The sequence below is a fragment of the Zosterops lateralis genome (genome assembly GCF_965231275.1).
Source record: "Zosterops lateralis genome assembly, chromosome: 8".
NCBI lineage: Eukaryota > Metazoa > Chordata > Aves > Passeriformes > Zosteropidae > Zosterops > Zosterops lateralis.
This window is the reverse complement of record NC_139768.1, coordinates 4,537,860-4,555,560: the sequence shown is the minus strand read 5'-3', so window position 1 is coordinate 4,555,560 and position 17,701 is coordinate 4,537,860. Positions and strand designations below refer to the sequence as shown.

At 41.1% G+C, this 17,701-nt stretch overlaps 1 protein-coding gene across 7 annotated transcripts in view; it reads left to right on the top strand.

Annotated features, from left to right (window-relative positions):
- The window catches only part of ZMIZ1 (zinc finger MIZ-type containing 1), a 285,149-nt gene that overhangs the window by 258,238 nt on the left and 9,210 nt on the right, over positions 1 to 17,701 (top strand). For 5 of the 7 annotated variants that reach the window (XR_014590596.1, XM_083865864.1, XM_083865862.1 and 2 more), the window contains 9 exons: positions 589 to 763; positions 2,052 to 2,238; positions 5,387 to 5,597; positions 6,789 to 6,894; positions 7,459 to 7,619; positions 7,926 to 7,993; positions 9,362 to 9,430; positions 9,951 to 10,198; positions 12,937 to 13,100. Coding sequence is in view for 6 of the 7 variants with exons in the window: in XM_083865864.1 (XP_083721990.1) it covers positions 589 to 763; positions 2,052 to 2,238; positions 5,387 to 5,597; positions 6,789 to 6,894; positions 7,459 to 7,619; positions 7,926 to 7,993; positions 9,362 to 9,430; positions 9,951 to 10,198; positions 12,937 to 13,100 (1,389 nt within the window). In the remaining variant the exon portion in view is untranslated. The remainder of the gene's footprint in view (positions 1 to 588; positions 764 to 2,051; positions 2,239 to 5,386; positions 5,598 to 6,788; positions 6,895 to 7,458; positions 7,620 to 7,925; positions 7,994 to 9,361; positions 9,431 to 9,950; positions 10,199 to 12,936; positions 13,101 to 17,701) is intronic. The other 2 variants (XM_083865867.1, XM_083865865.1) reach the window with 1 other exon arrangement.

Here is a 17,701-nt window from a genome sequence, read left to right as displayed (position 1 = left end):
TTCTATCAGTTAATCTTAGCTAGCAGCAAACTAGGAACAGAATCAAACTGTAGGTGCACAGAATAAAAAACATCCCCTGACCCCCAGAGCTGTAATTCTGAGTACAGGAGTTGAACAAGTGTGGAAGAAAGGATAGATGGAAGTAAAAAGTACACAGAGTGGCTAACTGTGTGTCTTTGGACTTTGTTTTTTGTGTAGGCTTCTGTGCAGTGGGGCTATTTTGGGAGGCAGGCAGAGAGATACAAAGGGCTGGGTGGGCTGTGATGCAGTGGAAAACTAAAGCAAATGGCTGGTGTGTTTTGGAAAGAGAGCATTCAGAGGAACACAGTAAACCTTTTAGCAGCCTTGCTTTTATCTGGTCATTTCCTGAGTTAAGCTGGCTAGTCTGCTGGTTTCAGTTCCTGCTTTGATCTCATGGTGTGCCTCTTCCCTGAAGCCTTATGGGACATGCTGTGGGTACTTCTCCAGAAACAGAAAGGCCTCCCTCCCTTGTCTGTTGTCTTTGGTATTTGATAACAGTGCTGTTCACAAGGCTTGTTATTCTTGTTTCAAGACTGCAATAACAATGTGATGTTATTTATTTTCTAGCCATCAAGGCCTGTACCTGTGGCAAATTACCCTCATTCACCTGTTCCAGGAAACCCCACGCCACCCATGACACCAGGGAGCAATATTCCTCCATACCTGTCACCTAACCAGGATGTCAAACCACCATTCCCACCTGACATTAAACCAAATATCAATGCTTTACCACCGCCTCCAAGTGAGTAGCAAACAGAATGCCCCCACAGTCATTTATTGTTCCTCTGTTCTCTGCCACAGACATTTCAGTCTGGAAAGTAGCTCTGATTGCTGCTCTGGGAGAGGCTGGAGTTGTTAAGTTGTAATAGGTGGCATGCACAGTGTAGGCTCACTTGAGCCAGTGCACAGAATAGAGAAAGACTGCTATGCTCTTCTAAAATAGAATATCAGAAAAGTTCTCCCAGGTTAAACTTGTAAGGATTTTACTCCAGAATTATTCCTTTGATATGCTTCCTGAGGCGAAAACATTTGATTTTGGGTTGTGCTGTGTGTGCTTTGTAGGCTTGTTTATTTTATGAACTTCCATTTGGTCTGTTTTGTTCAAGGGCAAAGCCATTCATTGAACAACACTGCAGAGTAGGATAAAATGTGAATATTTATAGCAGTGTCTCTATTGTGATCCATACAGGCTTCTTAGGAATATTCAGTACTGTGCCAGAAATTGATATATGTTCCTTTCAAAGCCACTCAACGTCACAGCTACACTTGGCTGGGAACAGGACAGGAATAACAAGATTTCTCTGACTGGGTTCTAGCATGAGGTGTTTGAGGTTTTGAAGTGACTGATGAACAATAGGAGCTATCATTTACTAGGGAGCTGGGAGAACCTTATGTTTTCTGTATAATAACTGCTGCTGCATTAGCACTTTGCAGCTCTGTTTGGAGTTCAGGATAGCTGAAAAATCAAGTAGAAGAAGATGGGCTGCAGTGTTATTTGGGCAAGAACACAGGATTTAAAGCTATTTGGACTTCATAGATCAGCTGTAAGTTACCTCAAAATCTCATCTTATGGGCTCAGATAGTAATTGAATACCAGTGTCTTTGGTCATCACATAGTTTCAACTGATGAAACTGTTGAAAACTAATTGGGTAATGTTGATCCCTGTTCAGAGCAGGGAAAACAAACATTATCACAGTTTGACATTATTAAGAGATTTGTTTTCAGTCTTCTGCCAACCGAGTAAGCTTGGACACAGAACCTATCCTGTAATAAAAACCAAGAATTCTTGCCATGCCTGGTTTCTGTTGGTGGCTGGAATGCTCTGGCCCTAATGTGAAGTGTGTGACAGTAGAAGAGTGTTGTGCCCTTGCTCTCAGTTCGAGCCTTGCCACTTGTATCAGTCAGATGACAGAGTTACTTCCGATTGTATTTTTTTGTGTGTGTGAGCCATTAAGTTAGACCCAGTAACAGATCACTGTGCAACTTGTTACTATTCTGTATAAATACACACATTATTATTGCACTGCAGATGCTAAAGGGAAAGTTCACGCTTTCTCTCCCTCTTCGATCCCAGCCAACCACAACGACGAGCTGCGCCTGACGTTCCCGGTGAGGGACGGGGTTGTCCTGGAGCCCTTCCGCCTGGAGCACAACCTGGCAGTCAGTAACCACGTCTTTCACCTGCGGCCAACTGTGCACCAGACTCTGATGTGGAGGTGAGCTCAGCCCTGCTGCAAGTGGCTCAATGTGCCCTGTGAGGGAGGAGTGGCGGGCTGGAGGTGCCGCGCTTGGATTTGCCAAGAATTTCACTTCAAAATTTCCAGCCTGGATAGGAAGAATGTCCTTTCAACTCTAACCTGTCATTTTCCAGAGACAACAAGTTCTAAAATCCTTCACAATATGTATTGCATGTCCTTGCTAATAGTATGCAGTGTTTGAAAAACCACTGCAACCATTTAATTCATTCTGCTCTGGGTGGAACAGGAGTGAGGTTTCCCTGACCCACACCACTGCAAACTTCCATCTGGAAATCTGAAGTCTCTCCAGATTTTGTGATCTCTGAAATGTTAGATGCAAGAGTAGCTCTGCAGAGCTCTTAGAATTTATGCTTAAATTAAACAGTGCAGAGTTATCTGATAATAAAGAATAACCCACTTAAGAGTAAAGACATGATTTAGAGGCTTGGTAAAATGATTTGGAAAGACAAGTGCTTAAATCCTCAAAATTTCAGAAGCTAACTTCCTAAATTCCCATGTTCTCTGACTCCACAAGTAAGCACAGCTCAGAAATGTGAGAGTATAGCTTTCCTCAAACAAAGGCTTCTGGTTTTCACTTACAGTGAATTTTTATTTCCAGCACAGAGGAATATTTTTACTTGGTGGTACTTTCCTGTATTTATTGTAGATCTGTATAAGTGATCCCAGGGTATGAAGGGCCTTAGATCAAATGACAATTAGAGCCTTATTTTTTTCTTTAATTTGTATATTTTCAAATAGTACAGAATAATTTTTTCTCCTTGTTTGGTTTTTCTCAGAAAGTATCTCTGTGTTTATCCTGGCTGAGCCAGGATAAACATTGCATTGTCTGAGCCTTTCTCTGTGAGCTTTGGAGGCTGGTTAGTTGCTTGGGATCTTGCATGGAGGTTGATTACAGCTGTAGCTTTAGGCTTTGTTTTTCCTGTGAGGATCTTCTTCCCATTCACTGGAATCCACTGGAGACTTGTGTTTTCCTGGTGTGGAGAGAGTGAGGTGAGCAGAGAGATGCACTCACTTCCCTGGCCCAGGCTCTAAAGCTGAGGCTTGATGCAGGATGCAGGAGTCCTTGCTACCACAGTGCCCCTGTGCCCTGAGGGAGCCTGGGGCTTGGGAGGGAGGGAGATTGCAGGCAGACCACGTCCAATAATTAACACCTAACTTTGAGGTCAGTTATTGCTTACTTGCATTTCATTATCGTGGAGTACTCGCAGCAGAGGGAGTTTTGGCAGTTATTTGCCAGTTCTCATTAATAAGTAATCACTACTGGGGATTGTGCTGGCTCATTCAGTAGATTTATAGTGCTGCACTGAGGCATGAGGCTGTTTCTTAATATCTGTTCTTTCTTTCCTCCTTCGCTTACCAAACACACAGCCTTTATTTAAACTTATTTTAATGAAGACTCATAGGTAAACTATGCTCAGGTCTGCTGTTTTGAAAAGCCCGTTAATAGCAGGGAGAACGGATAGTCCTGTAATGAAGTAATTTCACATTTAACTCAGGGCTGGATGGATGCCAGAAAAATGAATTAGTCACATGTGTGGATGGATTTTGGTTTTTATAGAGAATGGTGGAAGCGAGCCAATTCTCAATATTTTCCTGCCAGTTAAAATATTCGGCAAAGCCTCTCACGTGCACACACATAATGAATAGTGATGCAAGTATTTTTCTCCCCACGGGAACTTTTCATGGTTACGAGAAACAGAAAGGTTGAAGGCAGGGAAAATGTCTCCTTGAAGCTGGTTCAGTCTTCACACTGCTGTGTTATTAATAATGTCCCATGGTGGAGACACTCTGTGCTGGGAACACGAGGCTCTCCTGGGGTCTGTCACCACTATGGCACTCAGCAGGCCTGCTCACCTCCTCTGCCTGGGTTTTACATCAGAGGTACTAAGCCTTGCTTCTCTTCAGGTTTTGATCACCCTCTTGAGGTGAGAAACTGGGTGGAACTTGCAGAATGAGCTTTCAGAACATGGTTAAAAAAGTACTGAAAAAAGCCTGAAAAGACTTCATGTAGATGGATTATGTTGTAAGGTCGGGTAATTTGTGTTCTATAATTTTCTTTCTTAAAAAGCCACGTTTGTGTCTACTGCTTTACCTTGATGTTTTGAAATCCAGAAAAGATGATGTTGACTCAGATTGAAGTCTTTGTAAGAAAAATGGAGTTAGGGCGTTAATCTCCTGAATAAGATGCACCTCTTGGATCTTACAAAGATATCTTCTTTCAGGCAACATAGATTTTTCAGGAATGTAGATTTTAAAGTTTGAATAATAAACTTTGAGCTGTCATGAACAGCAGAATTCTGACATTTCAGTTCAGTTTTCTGGGTTCTTTTAAATTTCTTCTTGAAATTGCTCATTCCTAACACGAGGTTAACATATATTTATGAAACTAAAGTCATAGTTTCTACTCACTTAATTTTTGATTAACTTAATCTCAGCCTTTTCATTTTTTGAAGGTGTTACAGAACAAATTTCTGAGGAGCTGAATAGTCAATGGAAGTTATTATAGGGGAGACGGGAGGAATTCATGCCCTAAAAGAAGGTCTAAATTGGATAGATTTAGTCCACAGCCATGTTAATTTAGAATCACAGAAACTGATTTTGGTAGGGGGGTAAGATATAGTAGTCATTTTATCTTAGTTGATTTACTTGTTCGAAGGCAGGATTAGCTGTACTTGTATTTTGTCTGACAGGCATTCATTCAAAGCCTTCTTTAAGTGCTCTGAGGTAGTGAAGAATCCAGCACAACCCACTGCAGCATATTGCTTTCTCATTCTAACTCATAACACAGGAAGGACCTACCTGGTGCTGACATTCTTCTTTCTGCAGGATGACTCTATGGTCTGGGTTTGCAAAGAGGTTTGAGATGTTTCCTTGAAAAGTCCTTTATAAGTGTAAAATATGAACAACTCTGGGCATGCTTGTATCATTAATTCATCATGACTTGCTTTTGTTCAGGGCTTTTATGAAGAAAGTATGTTATATCCTTAATGGCAATAATTCAAGAAAAATAATCTGATTGATCAAGAAAAATGTTCCTAACATAAAAACCACCTGCTTCTGTGGTGTGAAAGCAAAGCTAAAGGAAGATTTATTGGTTGTTGTGCAGGTCTGACTTGGAATTGCAGTTTAAGTGCTATCACCATGAAGACAGACAAATGAACACAAACTGGCCAGCTTCAGTCCAGGTCAGCGTTAATGCAACCCCACTTACCATCGAGCGTGGTGACAACAAGACATCTCATAAACCTCTGCACCTAAAGCACGTCTGCCAGCCAGGGAGAAACACCATCCAGATTACAGTCACAGCGTGTTGTTGTGTAAGTACCCCCAGCTCAGGGCTGCAGCTGCTGGTGCTGAGTCTGCTATTTAGAGCAGTTTGCAAATGTTGCCTTAGCTGAAAGAGCTTTCATTTTTTTTCCATGCCTTTTTCTGGTAAGGTTTTTACTTAATGATGTTGACACAGTCAGAGTGCTAATATGGAAATTTTTGCTGCTTAATTGTTGCAGAATGTAGTGGCGTCCTTCCAATGTCTCTGACAAGGTTCTAGGGGAGGAAGGGAGTTTTATCTCCTACCTTCTCATGTGTGCCTGTGTAACAGGGTGGCTGAAGTCTGTTGATGTAGAAGTAGCTTATTGCAATGAGGACTGATGATGGTATTAATTTCATTTACACAGCATATTAAACAGTCTTTGGTTTGTCATGAAAACATCAACGTTGTAATCGTTGGTGCTGGTGTTGATTTTTCAAACACCTTTTCAGATGAAAAACACATATTCAAAGATGCAATCTAGGCCATTCAGCTTTCCCCCTTTCTCCTTTTCCATGGGCTAGTTACTCTCGGGGATGAGTACTGTATTTTTAATGCAGACCATTCTGCAAATCCAGTCTGAGCTTCTGACTGTTCTCTTGTCACTGACAATAAAGCAAGCTGCTAGCTCTCACAAGGTCACAGTGTGAGGCACTTTGACAAGATGCCATCCACCCATTTTGCTTTACTTCACACGGATGTTTCCCTGCATAATGTCATTTATCTGGTGGCTAAGAGCAGGGGGCAGCATCCTGTGAATCCACAACAAGCTCTGTGTTGGGTAAGAAGATTCAGCCGATTCCAGGCACATCAGCTGCAGATTGGTTTCGCAACTTCCAAGTAGTCTGAGGGCAGGCAGGTAGGCTAGACTGTATCAGACAGTCCAGGGCTTCAAAAATAAACCCTGATGTCAGAGATTAATTTGTCAGCTGTACGTATACTGAATGTTAAGGAGGGAGAAAATGCAGAAAATTCTTGCTTTTTTACAACCTTTGTATACATTAAGCATGGAGCAACTGCACAGTGTGCAGAATATCCATAAGGGAGCATGTGTGCTCAGCAGAGCAGAACCAGCTTTTATGTTTAAGCCTCAGGCTCTCACAGAAACCAAGTGTCCAAAGGAAGAGAGTGCAGCTGAGTTTAGGAGTGCATTTAACATGCGTGTTTGGTTCTGTTCCTAACCAAATGTGTTTCCTTGCAGTCACACTTGTTCGTGTTGCAGTTGGTGCACCGGCCGTCGGTTCGCTCCGTACTTCAAGGTCTACTAAAGAAACGCCTCCTCCCAGCAGAACATTGTATCACTAAGAGTGAGTTTGCATTTTGACTTCCTATCAGTTGTGATAAGCTATGTCTACACCAGATTTAGTTGTTTATTGATAACCTTAAGCTGTACTTAAAGAATTTGCAGAACACAATGTGGGTAGATGATTCCCTGGTGTCCTGAAATGTTAACAGCTATTTGGGTGGAGGTAGCAAAGTTTCAGGGACACAGGCTTAGTTCCTAAAGAGGACTGTCCTATTCCAGGAGAATCTTTCTGGTTTTCCCCCAATATTTGTTTTGACTCACTAATAAAGATTAATTATCTATTTATCTAGGGCTGTTTTCAGTGCTTGTATGATACTTAATTTGGTCGAGACTATAGCTGATATGCATGTGTGATGTTTTTTCTGTTCAGGAGAATGTTCTAAATTACACAGAAGACAACTATGTGGGTATATTGTTCAGTCAATCATCCCTTAAAGGTTCAAGTAGTTTCTTAAATGTATCTTAAATGTTGAAGAAATTTCAGATTTCTGTGTTAGAACTTACACAGAAAGTTCTAAAAAAACTTGTTTTCTCATGTCTATATACCCATCTTCTTCCTAAACAGTCAAGAGGAACTTCAGCAGTGTAGCAGCTTCCTCTGGCAATGCAACACTAAATGGGGAGGATGGAGTGGAGCAGACTGCCATTAAAGTGTCTCTCAAGTGTCCAATCACATTCCGGCGGATCCAGCTCCCGGCGAGGGGTCACGACTGCAAACATGTACAAGTGAGTGGGTGCCAGAGCCTGGCCAGGCTCCCTCAGTGTTGTTACAGTACCTTCAGCTTGGTTATCCTGTCAGAGCACCTTATAAATACCTGGCATTTGCTTCTGTAAGACTCAATAGTTAATTTGCCTGTATGTTTAATGTAGAGGGGAAAAGTCAGCTGTTTGATTTAGTTTTCAGTGCTAGGAGGCTTTTTTCATGTCAGTTTTATTTCTGTTTAACTGCTTTATTTAATACAGAATTTTCTTTTTTGTTTTGTCTGGTTTGGTTTTTTTTTTTTTCCTTTTTCGTTTCTTTCTGATACCTAGTGCTTTGATCTGGAATCTTACTTGCAACTGAACTGTGAAAGAGGAACTTGGCGGTGTCCAGTATGCAAGTAAGTGCAACCATACTACATAAAATGCAGTTGTACGCGACTTGACCAAATTCAAATCATCTTTAGGATTGTGAAGGGGAGAAGAAGGAAGTTCTAGGAAATGAGGTTATATATCACATTTACTTAAAGAGCATAAAGTCCAATGAGAATTCCTGCAATATTTTACCACCCCAGATTATTAGAAATTTCAAAACATATAACGAGATATTTTCTCACAAGATTTCATTACAGATCATCAGTGGATTGTGTAGGGTTTAAAAGAGGCTCAAATATTTACATTAATTAGGTAGATATCTACAACCCAGAATAAGGCTAATTTTTAAAAAAGTAAAAAATTTCCAAGGAGCAAAAGCTGGAGTTGGTTGCTTAGAGGAGAAGAGGGATGGATACCTTGGCATAATTTCAAGCTAATGTTTTGACCAAAGAGTTAGTGTACTGCAGAAGAAAATGGAAGAAAAACTTGGAAGTGGTTACAGGCTGTCCATCCTTGTGTTTAAATGGGCAGAAAAAACAGGAGGCCAGTTCAGTGTTTGTAACCTCCTGTGCTCAGTGCACAGGGCTGAGAGCTGGGAGCGTATTCCAGCCTCAGCTGAGGAGCCAAAGCTCTGCAGCTCCAGGAGCTGTGGCTGTAACAGCTGGCCCAGGGTCTGCACAAGTCTCCAATTGGGTCCTTGCTCTGCCAGCCAGTGTCAGGTACAAAGAGCAGTGGGGATTGTCCATTCTGGGGACTGTCCATTCTGCAGACATGGCAGGCTGGAGACAAGCTTGTTTCCATTGCTGTCCATGGTTGATCCCTGTCCTAACACACAAGTGCTTTCTCCAAACTGCCCAAATCTTTTGTCTTCTACATTTGGCTAAAAATATCACAAGAGTTGGATATCTTGCTTTCTTAATTCATATATTCATGCATCTAGGCTAAATTTTTGTCCTGTGTCTCTGAGCATGAGCACCTGCATTCAGATCTAAGTGCCTACATAGCTCAATCATTTCTGGTGTTGTTTTGTTCTGTCCCCATCTGTGCTGATCTTAAGTAGAATAGCTGTAATACGTAGCTGCTTTGAAGCCATAATACTGTGGAGCTCAAAAAAAGAGAAAGATCTAATTAAAAAAGAATAGTGCTAACTGATGTTCACAGGAGAGATCTGCTATGTTTGAAAATACTTTAAATTTACAACGTATTTCACTAACAAAATTTACTTAAAGAATGTGAACAGCTTGTGGACACACACACAAGTAAATGTATCCTTATTTCATGAGTTTGATGTAAATATCCTGGTAATGTAGATGTAGAACTAAAACTGTTTGTCCCAAATCATTCTTTCCCTAGCCATATTCTAATATGAAGTTTGGTTTTTTTTCACTTTTTAGTAAAACTGCTCTCTTGGAGGGCTTGGAGGTTGACCAGTATATGTGGGGTATTCTGAACGCTATACAAAAGTAAGTGATCTCTCTCCTGATATCAAAGACTAAGCAACTAGGAGATATGATAATGAGTACTGAGATAGTCACACCAAAATAGATCTTGGTGATTGAACTTGAATATTCTATTGCATGATGCTTTGGTGGAGCAGGTGATAGAGTGAATCAGTTTCCATCTCCTTTGTAGATACTGTTTGGGTTCTCTGTTGATGATAGCCTCACCACTGAAGCAGAGGGAAGAGCCAGAATGGAGGATTAAATGCTCTCTTGCATTTACAAGCAGTCCCTCTGATTCAGAGGTGGCAAACCACATCGATATGTTTGGATTCCATTGTGTGGATAAACACAGAAATATGCTGTCATGGTTGCCTTTTTTTTAATTTTCTTTCAGCACACTCTTGAGGAATAAAAGTTCCTAATGTTGTGTTACACCAGAGCATTTTAGAACGTTGGTTACCATGCAGATTCTTATGGAAACTTCAGCAGAATTGATTAAAAAAACTCAACTGATAAGCTAAATTTTCACATTATTTTACAGCTCCGAGTTTGAAGAAGTTACCATTGATCCAACTTGCAGTTGGAGGCCGGTCCCTATAAAGTCAGATATTCACATCAAAGATGACCCAGATGGCATTCCCTCAAAAAGATTTAAGACCATGAGTCCAAGCCAGATGATCATGCCAAACGTAATGGAGATGATTGCAGCTTTGGGTCCTGGCCCATCACCGTACCCATCCCTACCCCCTCCTCCAGGAGGCAACAACTCCACTGAATATGGTAACCAAGGTTAGTTCTGTGGCTTTGTGCACCCAGTTGCTCACTCTGGCACTCAGTGGTTCAGTCAGCCTTGTGATTCAGGTGTGTCAGGGCATCTTCTCAGAGTGATGCACGAGCAAAGCAATTTATATGGCTGCAATTCTGAAATTCTGCTTAAGTCTTTTCAGTTAAGGTTCATCTGTTCAATGGAGTGTATGTTTTAGTAATATATTGTAGTATTTAGTTATTTTACTTAATATTTTAATTATTTGGTGCTTGGCATATTCATAGTCATGCAGCCCTCCCTGAATCAAGGGACATTGTATGTTACCTTCTATGTTCATGACCTGCCACAATAGATACATTTCTACTTTTTTTTTCTGTGCATTTTCCTTCTGTTCCACTCTCAAGTGAAAACATCTAGTAGAAAACCTGACCCTGCTAGGGGTCACTTGGGCCACTAGGTTAACTTGTGGCCAGGTGAGTGACATTCCATTCTAGTGGCCACCAGAAATGGGACGACTTTTAAAGAGCTTTTAGCTGCTTTGCAAACACCTCTGCATTAGAAAATTACTTTTGAGTTCCTCTGCCCATGTGCTACCAGATTGAGGAACAGGAAACTGAATACAGGCAATGGAGATAGGTTTTCAAATTACTGGTATGTTGTGAATAACTCAATTATAGTGACAATTCTGAAAACATGAAATCAGAGACTGTTTCTTTTGCAAGTAACATGATATGAGTCAGTTCAGCTCTGGGAAAAGACCAACTGTTCACACTATCAGAATCCCCAAATTGATTACAAGGTGATACATGTGCTTTTTGCAGGCGTTGAAGAAAAACATGGATTGCGTGCAAAATATGGTTAATTTGCTCCAGTGGCTGCAAAACTGATGACAGATGATAAAACTTATAAGGTTTTCAAACAGATGAATGATTACTATAACAAAGCCAAGAGCACTGAATCACATTTTTTCCCCTCTTTTAGTAGGAGTGAAGTGCAGTCAAAGCCTGAGAACAGTGCTGTCTATTCTTCCCCATATGTCCAGGAGCAGACAGGATAGTCATGTCATGTGTGGGGTTTAGGCTTTGTGTGAGCATTGCTGCCTGGGCTGTGACTTTGCTGCCTTCCCCTGTGGGTCCTGTAGCAGAGGTAGTCACTGCTCCTTGGAACCCTGAGTCACCACTGGCAGGTGAAACCCACACTCTCCATCCCTGCATAGGGATGTCAGTGCAGAGCAGCAGATTATCCTCAATGTCTGACAGGGCTCTCCCTCAGCACGTGGCACTGCTCTTGCTGCAGAGAGAGGGGCTTGCTGCTGCATGGCTGTAACTCCCTGGGCATGCTGCCTCGTGTCTTTATTCTCCATCAATACATGCATTGAAACTTAGTGATTGCAATTACATAATGTCCTCTGATTAGCAGCTCTTTAGAGCAATGCAGTAGTAGTGTTACTACTGTGGTTTATGTTTGTTTATTTCAGTTTGCCGGGAAGCATACTGAAGTTTAATTTGCAAACATAACAAATATTCAGTGCTACAAGACCACATTCCAGCTGCCTGCTAATTAATTATTCCTGATGCAAGGCAAGACCAGCTATGTTCTGTGAGACTCATCCAGTTTGCAGATTAACAAAATGAGAATTAGTAAGGCTCTGCGGTATTTACATGATAGATCAAAGTCCTGACGTCTTTGAGAAGTACTCTTACATGGCTAATGACTACTATTCCTTCAAGATTAAACTTCTGCTTGTGAAGCTGTGCGAAAGAGCAAATGATGCAACTACTTCAGTTTGTCAAACTCCCTTCTCGAGTTGAATATTTAAAACTGCTGTACTTCAACTGACAAACTGCAGGCTCTCTGTGCAAGCTCCAAAGCTATTCTGTTACTTTAGAGCTCAGTATCAAGCAGTTCACTTGCTCGTATGAAATAGGTGAATGGTTTTAGTTCATTTTTTTGCTGTTCGTAGCAAATAGCCCACTAGAGCTGATATCTGAGTTGGAAGTGTTAAGAGAGGAATCTTGGCAAAAAAAAAAATGAAGGGTAAAATCCCTGTATTGGGATACCTGCTTGCTTTAGAATTTGGATGAAGATCCCTGGGCTGAGGTGGGCTGGATCCATATGGACAGTGGTCATACAGTATTTGTCCTGCAGAGCAGCAGGGGACTCCAAACCTGCTTCAAGATGTGTGTGTAAATCCAGTCAGTCAAGTGAATTTTATAAGTTTTGTGGGAGCCCCAATTAGATATGAACACATCTTCTATGCCTTTTATGAATGGGTAAAGTAGATGCTGTGAACTGATATTGTGGCATCTTCCAGATTCACTTTTGCCAATTACTTTCATCAGAAGCTGAAGCAATGCTACAATCTTCCTGAGTGTGTAGAAGCACAGACAGAAATAATGGAGGTGTCCTATAAATAATCTGGGACTTGGGCAGTCAGTCTCAGTTACTGAGATGTTTCCAGATACAACTATCCCATAGAATTTAATATCCTGTTTACTTCTCGGCATGGTTAAGTTTATGTGGTGACTTGGCAGTAGTTTTTCAAAATGTCAGCAGTTTTCAATTAGTTCCAACACATAAATGAATTATTGCAGCAGCCAGTGTTTGGAAGCCAAGTGCCCTGTCCCCACTCGCTCAGCACTGGAGGCACAGCATTGTCAGGTTCAGTGTCACAGCTCCCTGTGCAGTGCAGGGAGGGCATCACATCACACAGTTCCTGCAAGACACCCCTGGAAACAAATCACATCTGTTTCTCTTTCAGGCAACAGTTACCAAGGTCACGGCAATTTTGACTTCCCGCATGGGAATCCTGGTGGCACATCTATGAATGACTTCATGCATGGGCCACAGCTGTCACATCCCCCAGACATGCCCAGCAGCATGGCAGCTCTGGACAAACCTCTCAGTCACCCCATGCAGGAATCTGTAAGTAATGGTGCTGGGCACGTAGATTGTCCTTGGTGGGGGTAAGGAGCTCTCATCCAGCTGATGGACTTACCTTATGAACTGCTTTTATTTTTTGTGGGTTCCTCACCTGGGAAGTTGGTGAAATAGAGTAGTCTTGAGAAATGCCATGTCTAGTTTCTGGCTGGTTTGAGTTTTTGGAGAAGCATTTCTGCACTTTTTGAATTGTTGTTTAAGCTTGTTTATCTGAAAGAGAGAACCTGGCTCAGTCTGCTTGTATTAATCATTGTGCTTTGCTCTGACACATGAAAAAAAAAAATGTACTTCATTCCCTAGGCCAGCAGGACTGTGAATATCCATCTCCAAGAGACAGCTTGTTAAAGCAAGATATTGGATGACTTCAGAGCAGGGACGATATCTTCCCTGGCTTTTTCTCTGAGGGCAAAATTTGCATCAAACCATTTTGAGGGGGAATTCTACTCAAGTAGCATGAAAGGCACTTTTAAACTTTCGGTAATAGGACAAGCCTGCAGATTTCAAGGAGAGACACTGCCACAGGTCTGAAAATATCAATGTAAGAGACTAAAAAATAGAGGTTCCTCAGGTCTCAGATGGTGAGGCAGAACTGTGCATTGAAAAAGCAGCTTGCTCAGAGCACTGAGTTTTCTATACAGAACTTTATATATCTCCATAAAATGAAGTACTGCATCAACTAGGTGTTAGAAAAACTACCAGCAGCATTTAGCTCTTAGGCATGGTTAGTCATCTATTTTAACTCTGTGTGTGGGGTGTGTATACATCCTTTTATGTTCATTTAAGTTGCAGGGCAGGGGCTTTAAAGTGTGCTGTTACTGCACAGGAAGGATGTTTAACTTGACAAGTCATATGTGCTGTGTCTTTAGTGAATCCTAGAAAGTGCAATTTCAGAATGTAATGAGGAAACGTGGTAGCAGATGCTCAGCAAAAGCCTACTCAATGTCTCCTCTAGCTGGCAGTGGGTTTTCCAAGGAGGATGGTGAGAAATAGAAGAGTGGAGAAAGAGTTCTTCATATAGTTTGGAGAGAGCCCAAGTACCAAGACTATCTGCAAAGGAAGAGTCCAGAAACTGGAATGACTTTGCCACTTTACAGGCTGATAAATGAGGACAAACACACTGTAAACGTAGTTTCACATTGGCAAATTCCACATACACAGCTTAGGGTGGTCAGAATTCCCTGCATAAGAATCAACCATTCAGTGTTAGAATACTGTAGTGAGAGGAAATAACACCAGCCTTGAACCACTCACAGCTGCTTTCTTTTGAATTGAAGTCACAGGGAATTATTCTTTGCTTCCAGTCTCTTGACTTCATCAGTTAACAGGATATGGATATGAAGTAGTTGAATATAAAAGTGGAGAATTTGTAGCTTTCTGAAAATGGGACTGTTTACATATAGCAGAGGTGAAAGTTTCTCAAGGCTGTGCATGTTCCAGAGCTGTGGGAGTGTAGCTAGGCAAATGTTAATGGACTTCCAGTTCTGTGGGCCAGTCTGTAGCAAATCTAGTACTTGCTTATGATAGCTGGCAATTAAAGTAAACCTTTGCCTCACTTCTCCCTCATCTATCATGATACTCAAGCAATACCATTTGGGAATAGGAAGCAGTGCTAAAGCAGATTCCTACATTATGTCAATGGCTAGTTTTCTGTAATGAGGATCAGTTTTCAGGTCTTTTAGCAGAGGAGAATTAGATTAACCTTGTCAATGTGGCTGTGCAGTCCTCAGTCCACACTTGAGGACTCTGAGTGCTCCCACACAGCCTTTTCAGTGTTACAAAATCTCTGCTTTCCTCTCTCTCTCTTACCCTCTCTCTTTTGTTCTTTTTTCTCAAAATGAACTGTTTGTCTGCAGCAGACACTCAGGAAAGGCATCTTTAAAATCACTGCTTTTAGAGAAATACATGCCTTTAACACATTCCTAAATTGTATAGTTGCATGTCTTTGGAGAGACACTTCATGAAAAAAACAACTATAAACAAAGTGTGTGATTGAACTAAGGTTTTAAGATGTTGCCTGTGCTCTTGTCCAGCTTTTCTGTCTTTCTTTTTTACACAGTTAGCAGGTTTTTGTAGTTTACACATACTATTCACTTTGGCCATTTACAAGGTGAGTTGGGATTGGATGTTCAGTCCTTTTAGACCTGTGATCTCTCTTACTGGAGCTAAATGCTGCTGAGGAAGTTCTTGGCTTTCCTGTTTTGAAGATTTCTGTGGTGGCCCTTACACAGTGGTAGGCAGAGAAAGTTGATCCCTGCAGACATACTCTGTAGGTCATTCCAGGAAATGCAGATATTTGTGGGTAGGGCTGGGTAACCAGGGATGAATCAATCAGAATTTCCTTCCCTCAACACTGCTGTTCCACTCCTATGGAAGAAGAAAAAAATCAGGACCTGAAACATGACCAGAAGTAATAACCTCTTCCCCAGCATTGAGTGTTGTGAGAGCTCTGGAGCAGATACTGCCTTGCAACAGTGCAAGATTGCTACAGAACAGCAGCCACAATCATATTATGTTTGTTTTCAGAAATTGTAAACAAGTTTTAGACAAAGGAGAATTCAGTTACCTTTAGTTTAGTGCTTCTTGCAGACAGTGTAAGGAGTGTTTGAGCAATGGATGGTGACATAGGTTCATATGCACAGAGAGGTGATATGAGCTGGTACTACAGTAAAAAGTTATTGCTCTTGTTTCTATTTTCATTTTCCTGTCTCTCACACCAGCAAAAGTGTTACTGCAGCCATGAAGTGATCTGGACCCAGGTACTGGGTGTGACTGGAAACTAATTCAGGGGCAGGGTGGGGAAATTCAGTGCACATATACAAGGTTTCACCTTGCAGGCATGGCAAAGGGGTGGATGGGAAAAGTGGCCAAGAACATCAGCAGGGTAGGCAGGATGGCATCTTTTAATAGTTTTGGTAGCTAACACAGCAGAAGAATTGGTAAAACTGTGACCCTGGTAATGGAGAGAGATATAAACCATTGACTTAACCTGATGATTTTTTCCCACTAATAATTTTCTTCTGAGACAGAAGGAATGTTGCTGTGCAGCTGGCAGGCCCTGTTGCTCCTCAGCTGTACATCTCAGCACTCCTAGAGGTCACTGTTGGGCTGTAGAGTTGTGTTGCTCTGTGCTGTTAAGCTGAAGATGTAGTTGTCTGCTATAAGCTTTTCTTTTATAGACTGTAAATGCTTTAGGAGTACCAAAGCTTATGCCTCTAAAAACAACCCTGGAATGATCATGCTATGCAAGCAAAGGCAACTTTGTTAGACTGTGCATTCATAGTGCAGGTCAGTGCTTTCAGAATAAAATGGTGGGAGTTGCAGGTCCAAGCTAAACATACCCAAAGTGTGTTCCTTACAATGTGTTTGCACCAGAGCAAACTTATTAGTTAGCTGAATGCAAACAGAAAATGTTCCCATCCTGAGCACTTTGCTTTCTCATTGGGAGGCTGATGGAGTCAGTGGCCTAAGTTGGATGGATTTGGAATCTGCAATGGCTCTTCAAAGAATATGGTAGCCCTCATTCTTACAATAAACAATTAGTCCCTATACACCTGTTGTCTAATAACCCAAGTGACTGTGTTATCAACTGAATATATATTTAAATCCTTGCCTGTATAAACACAATGTAGAATTTCTAACCTGCTTATTTGTTTTGAAATCTGTCTGGGAGCATACAAATGCCTCTCCTGGTTAAAATAATTATTTATATAAATGTGCCAGCATCACCCTTACTTAATGCATTCAGGGATAAGTTTAAGAGATTCTTCAATTTAATCCCATTTGGTTTTAGTTTAGGTTTTTTTTCCAGAAACTGGTTTCTCACATTAACAACACTGTCATAAATTGCTTTTTCCTTTTTGTTGTTATTATTAAGCTTTCTAATTTCCACACTTTCTGTTGCACGTGTCCTCAATGAGTGAGGAAGGGAACAATACTATTAAGACAGACATCTCCTTATACTTGGACTTTTGCAAAGTTTTTGGGCTGCAAATTCTTTTACATTAAAGTGTAATCTGTGGGCAGATTTTGTACAGACTCACCCCTACAGTAACAACAATGTTGGAGAATGTTTTTCAAGTAGTCAAACTGTGACCCCAGTGGTAAGATGTTTATCAGTGATTTTTACCAGTTATTTTAAACTCTCATGTGGGATAGAGAGCCAAATACCATGCAGGTAGAATCATTTCCACAAACCTTTGGAATACCAAAGTGCTGAAAAAGACCTCCATGCAGCTGAGTGTGACTGTCCCAATGGATCAGTATTCAAGTTTCAGTTTTCCTAAGAGTGGTGAAAAGTATTTTTTAAAACACTTGTTTCTATAATTTTTTTTATGGGAACATTTTATTAAGTTTTGTAATAACCTACCTTTTGCTTTCCAAAGCTGAAGGCTGAGGTTAAGATAACTTTGCAGTTCATGTGATATGAAAGGGTGAATACTGACATAGCATTTTGCTGGTTTCTGTTGGCTTGGCTGATGAATTTCATGCTGTTGTTGTATGTATTTGTTCTTTTATTTCAGCTTCACTTTGTCCAATATGTAGCATTCCTCAAAAAATGTTTACATTTTTTGTTTCTCCATATACCC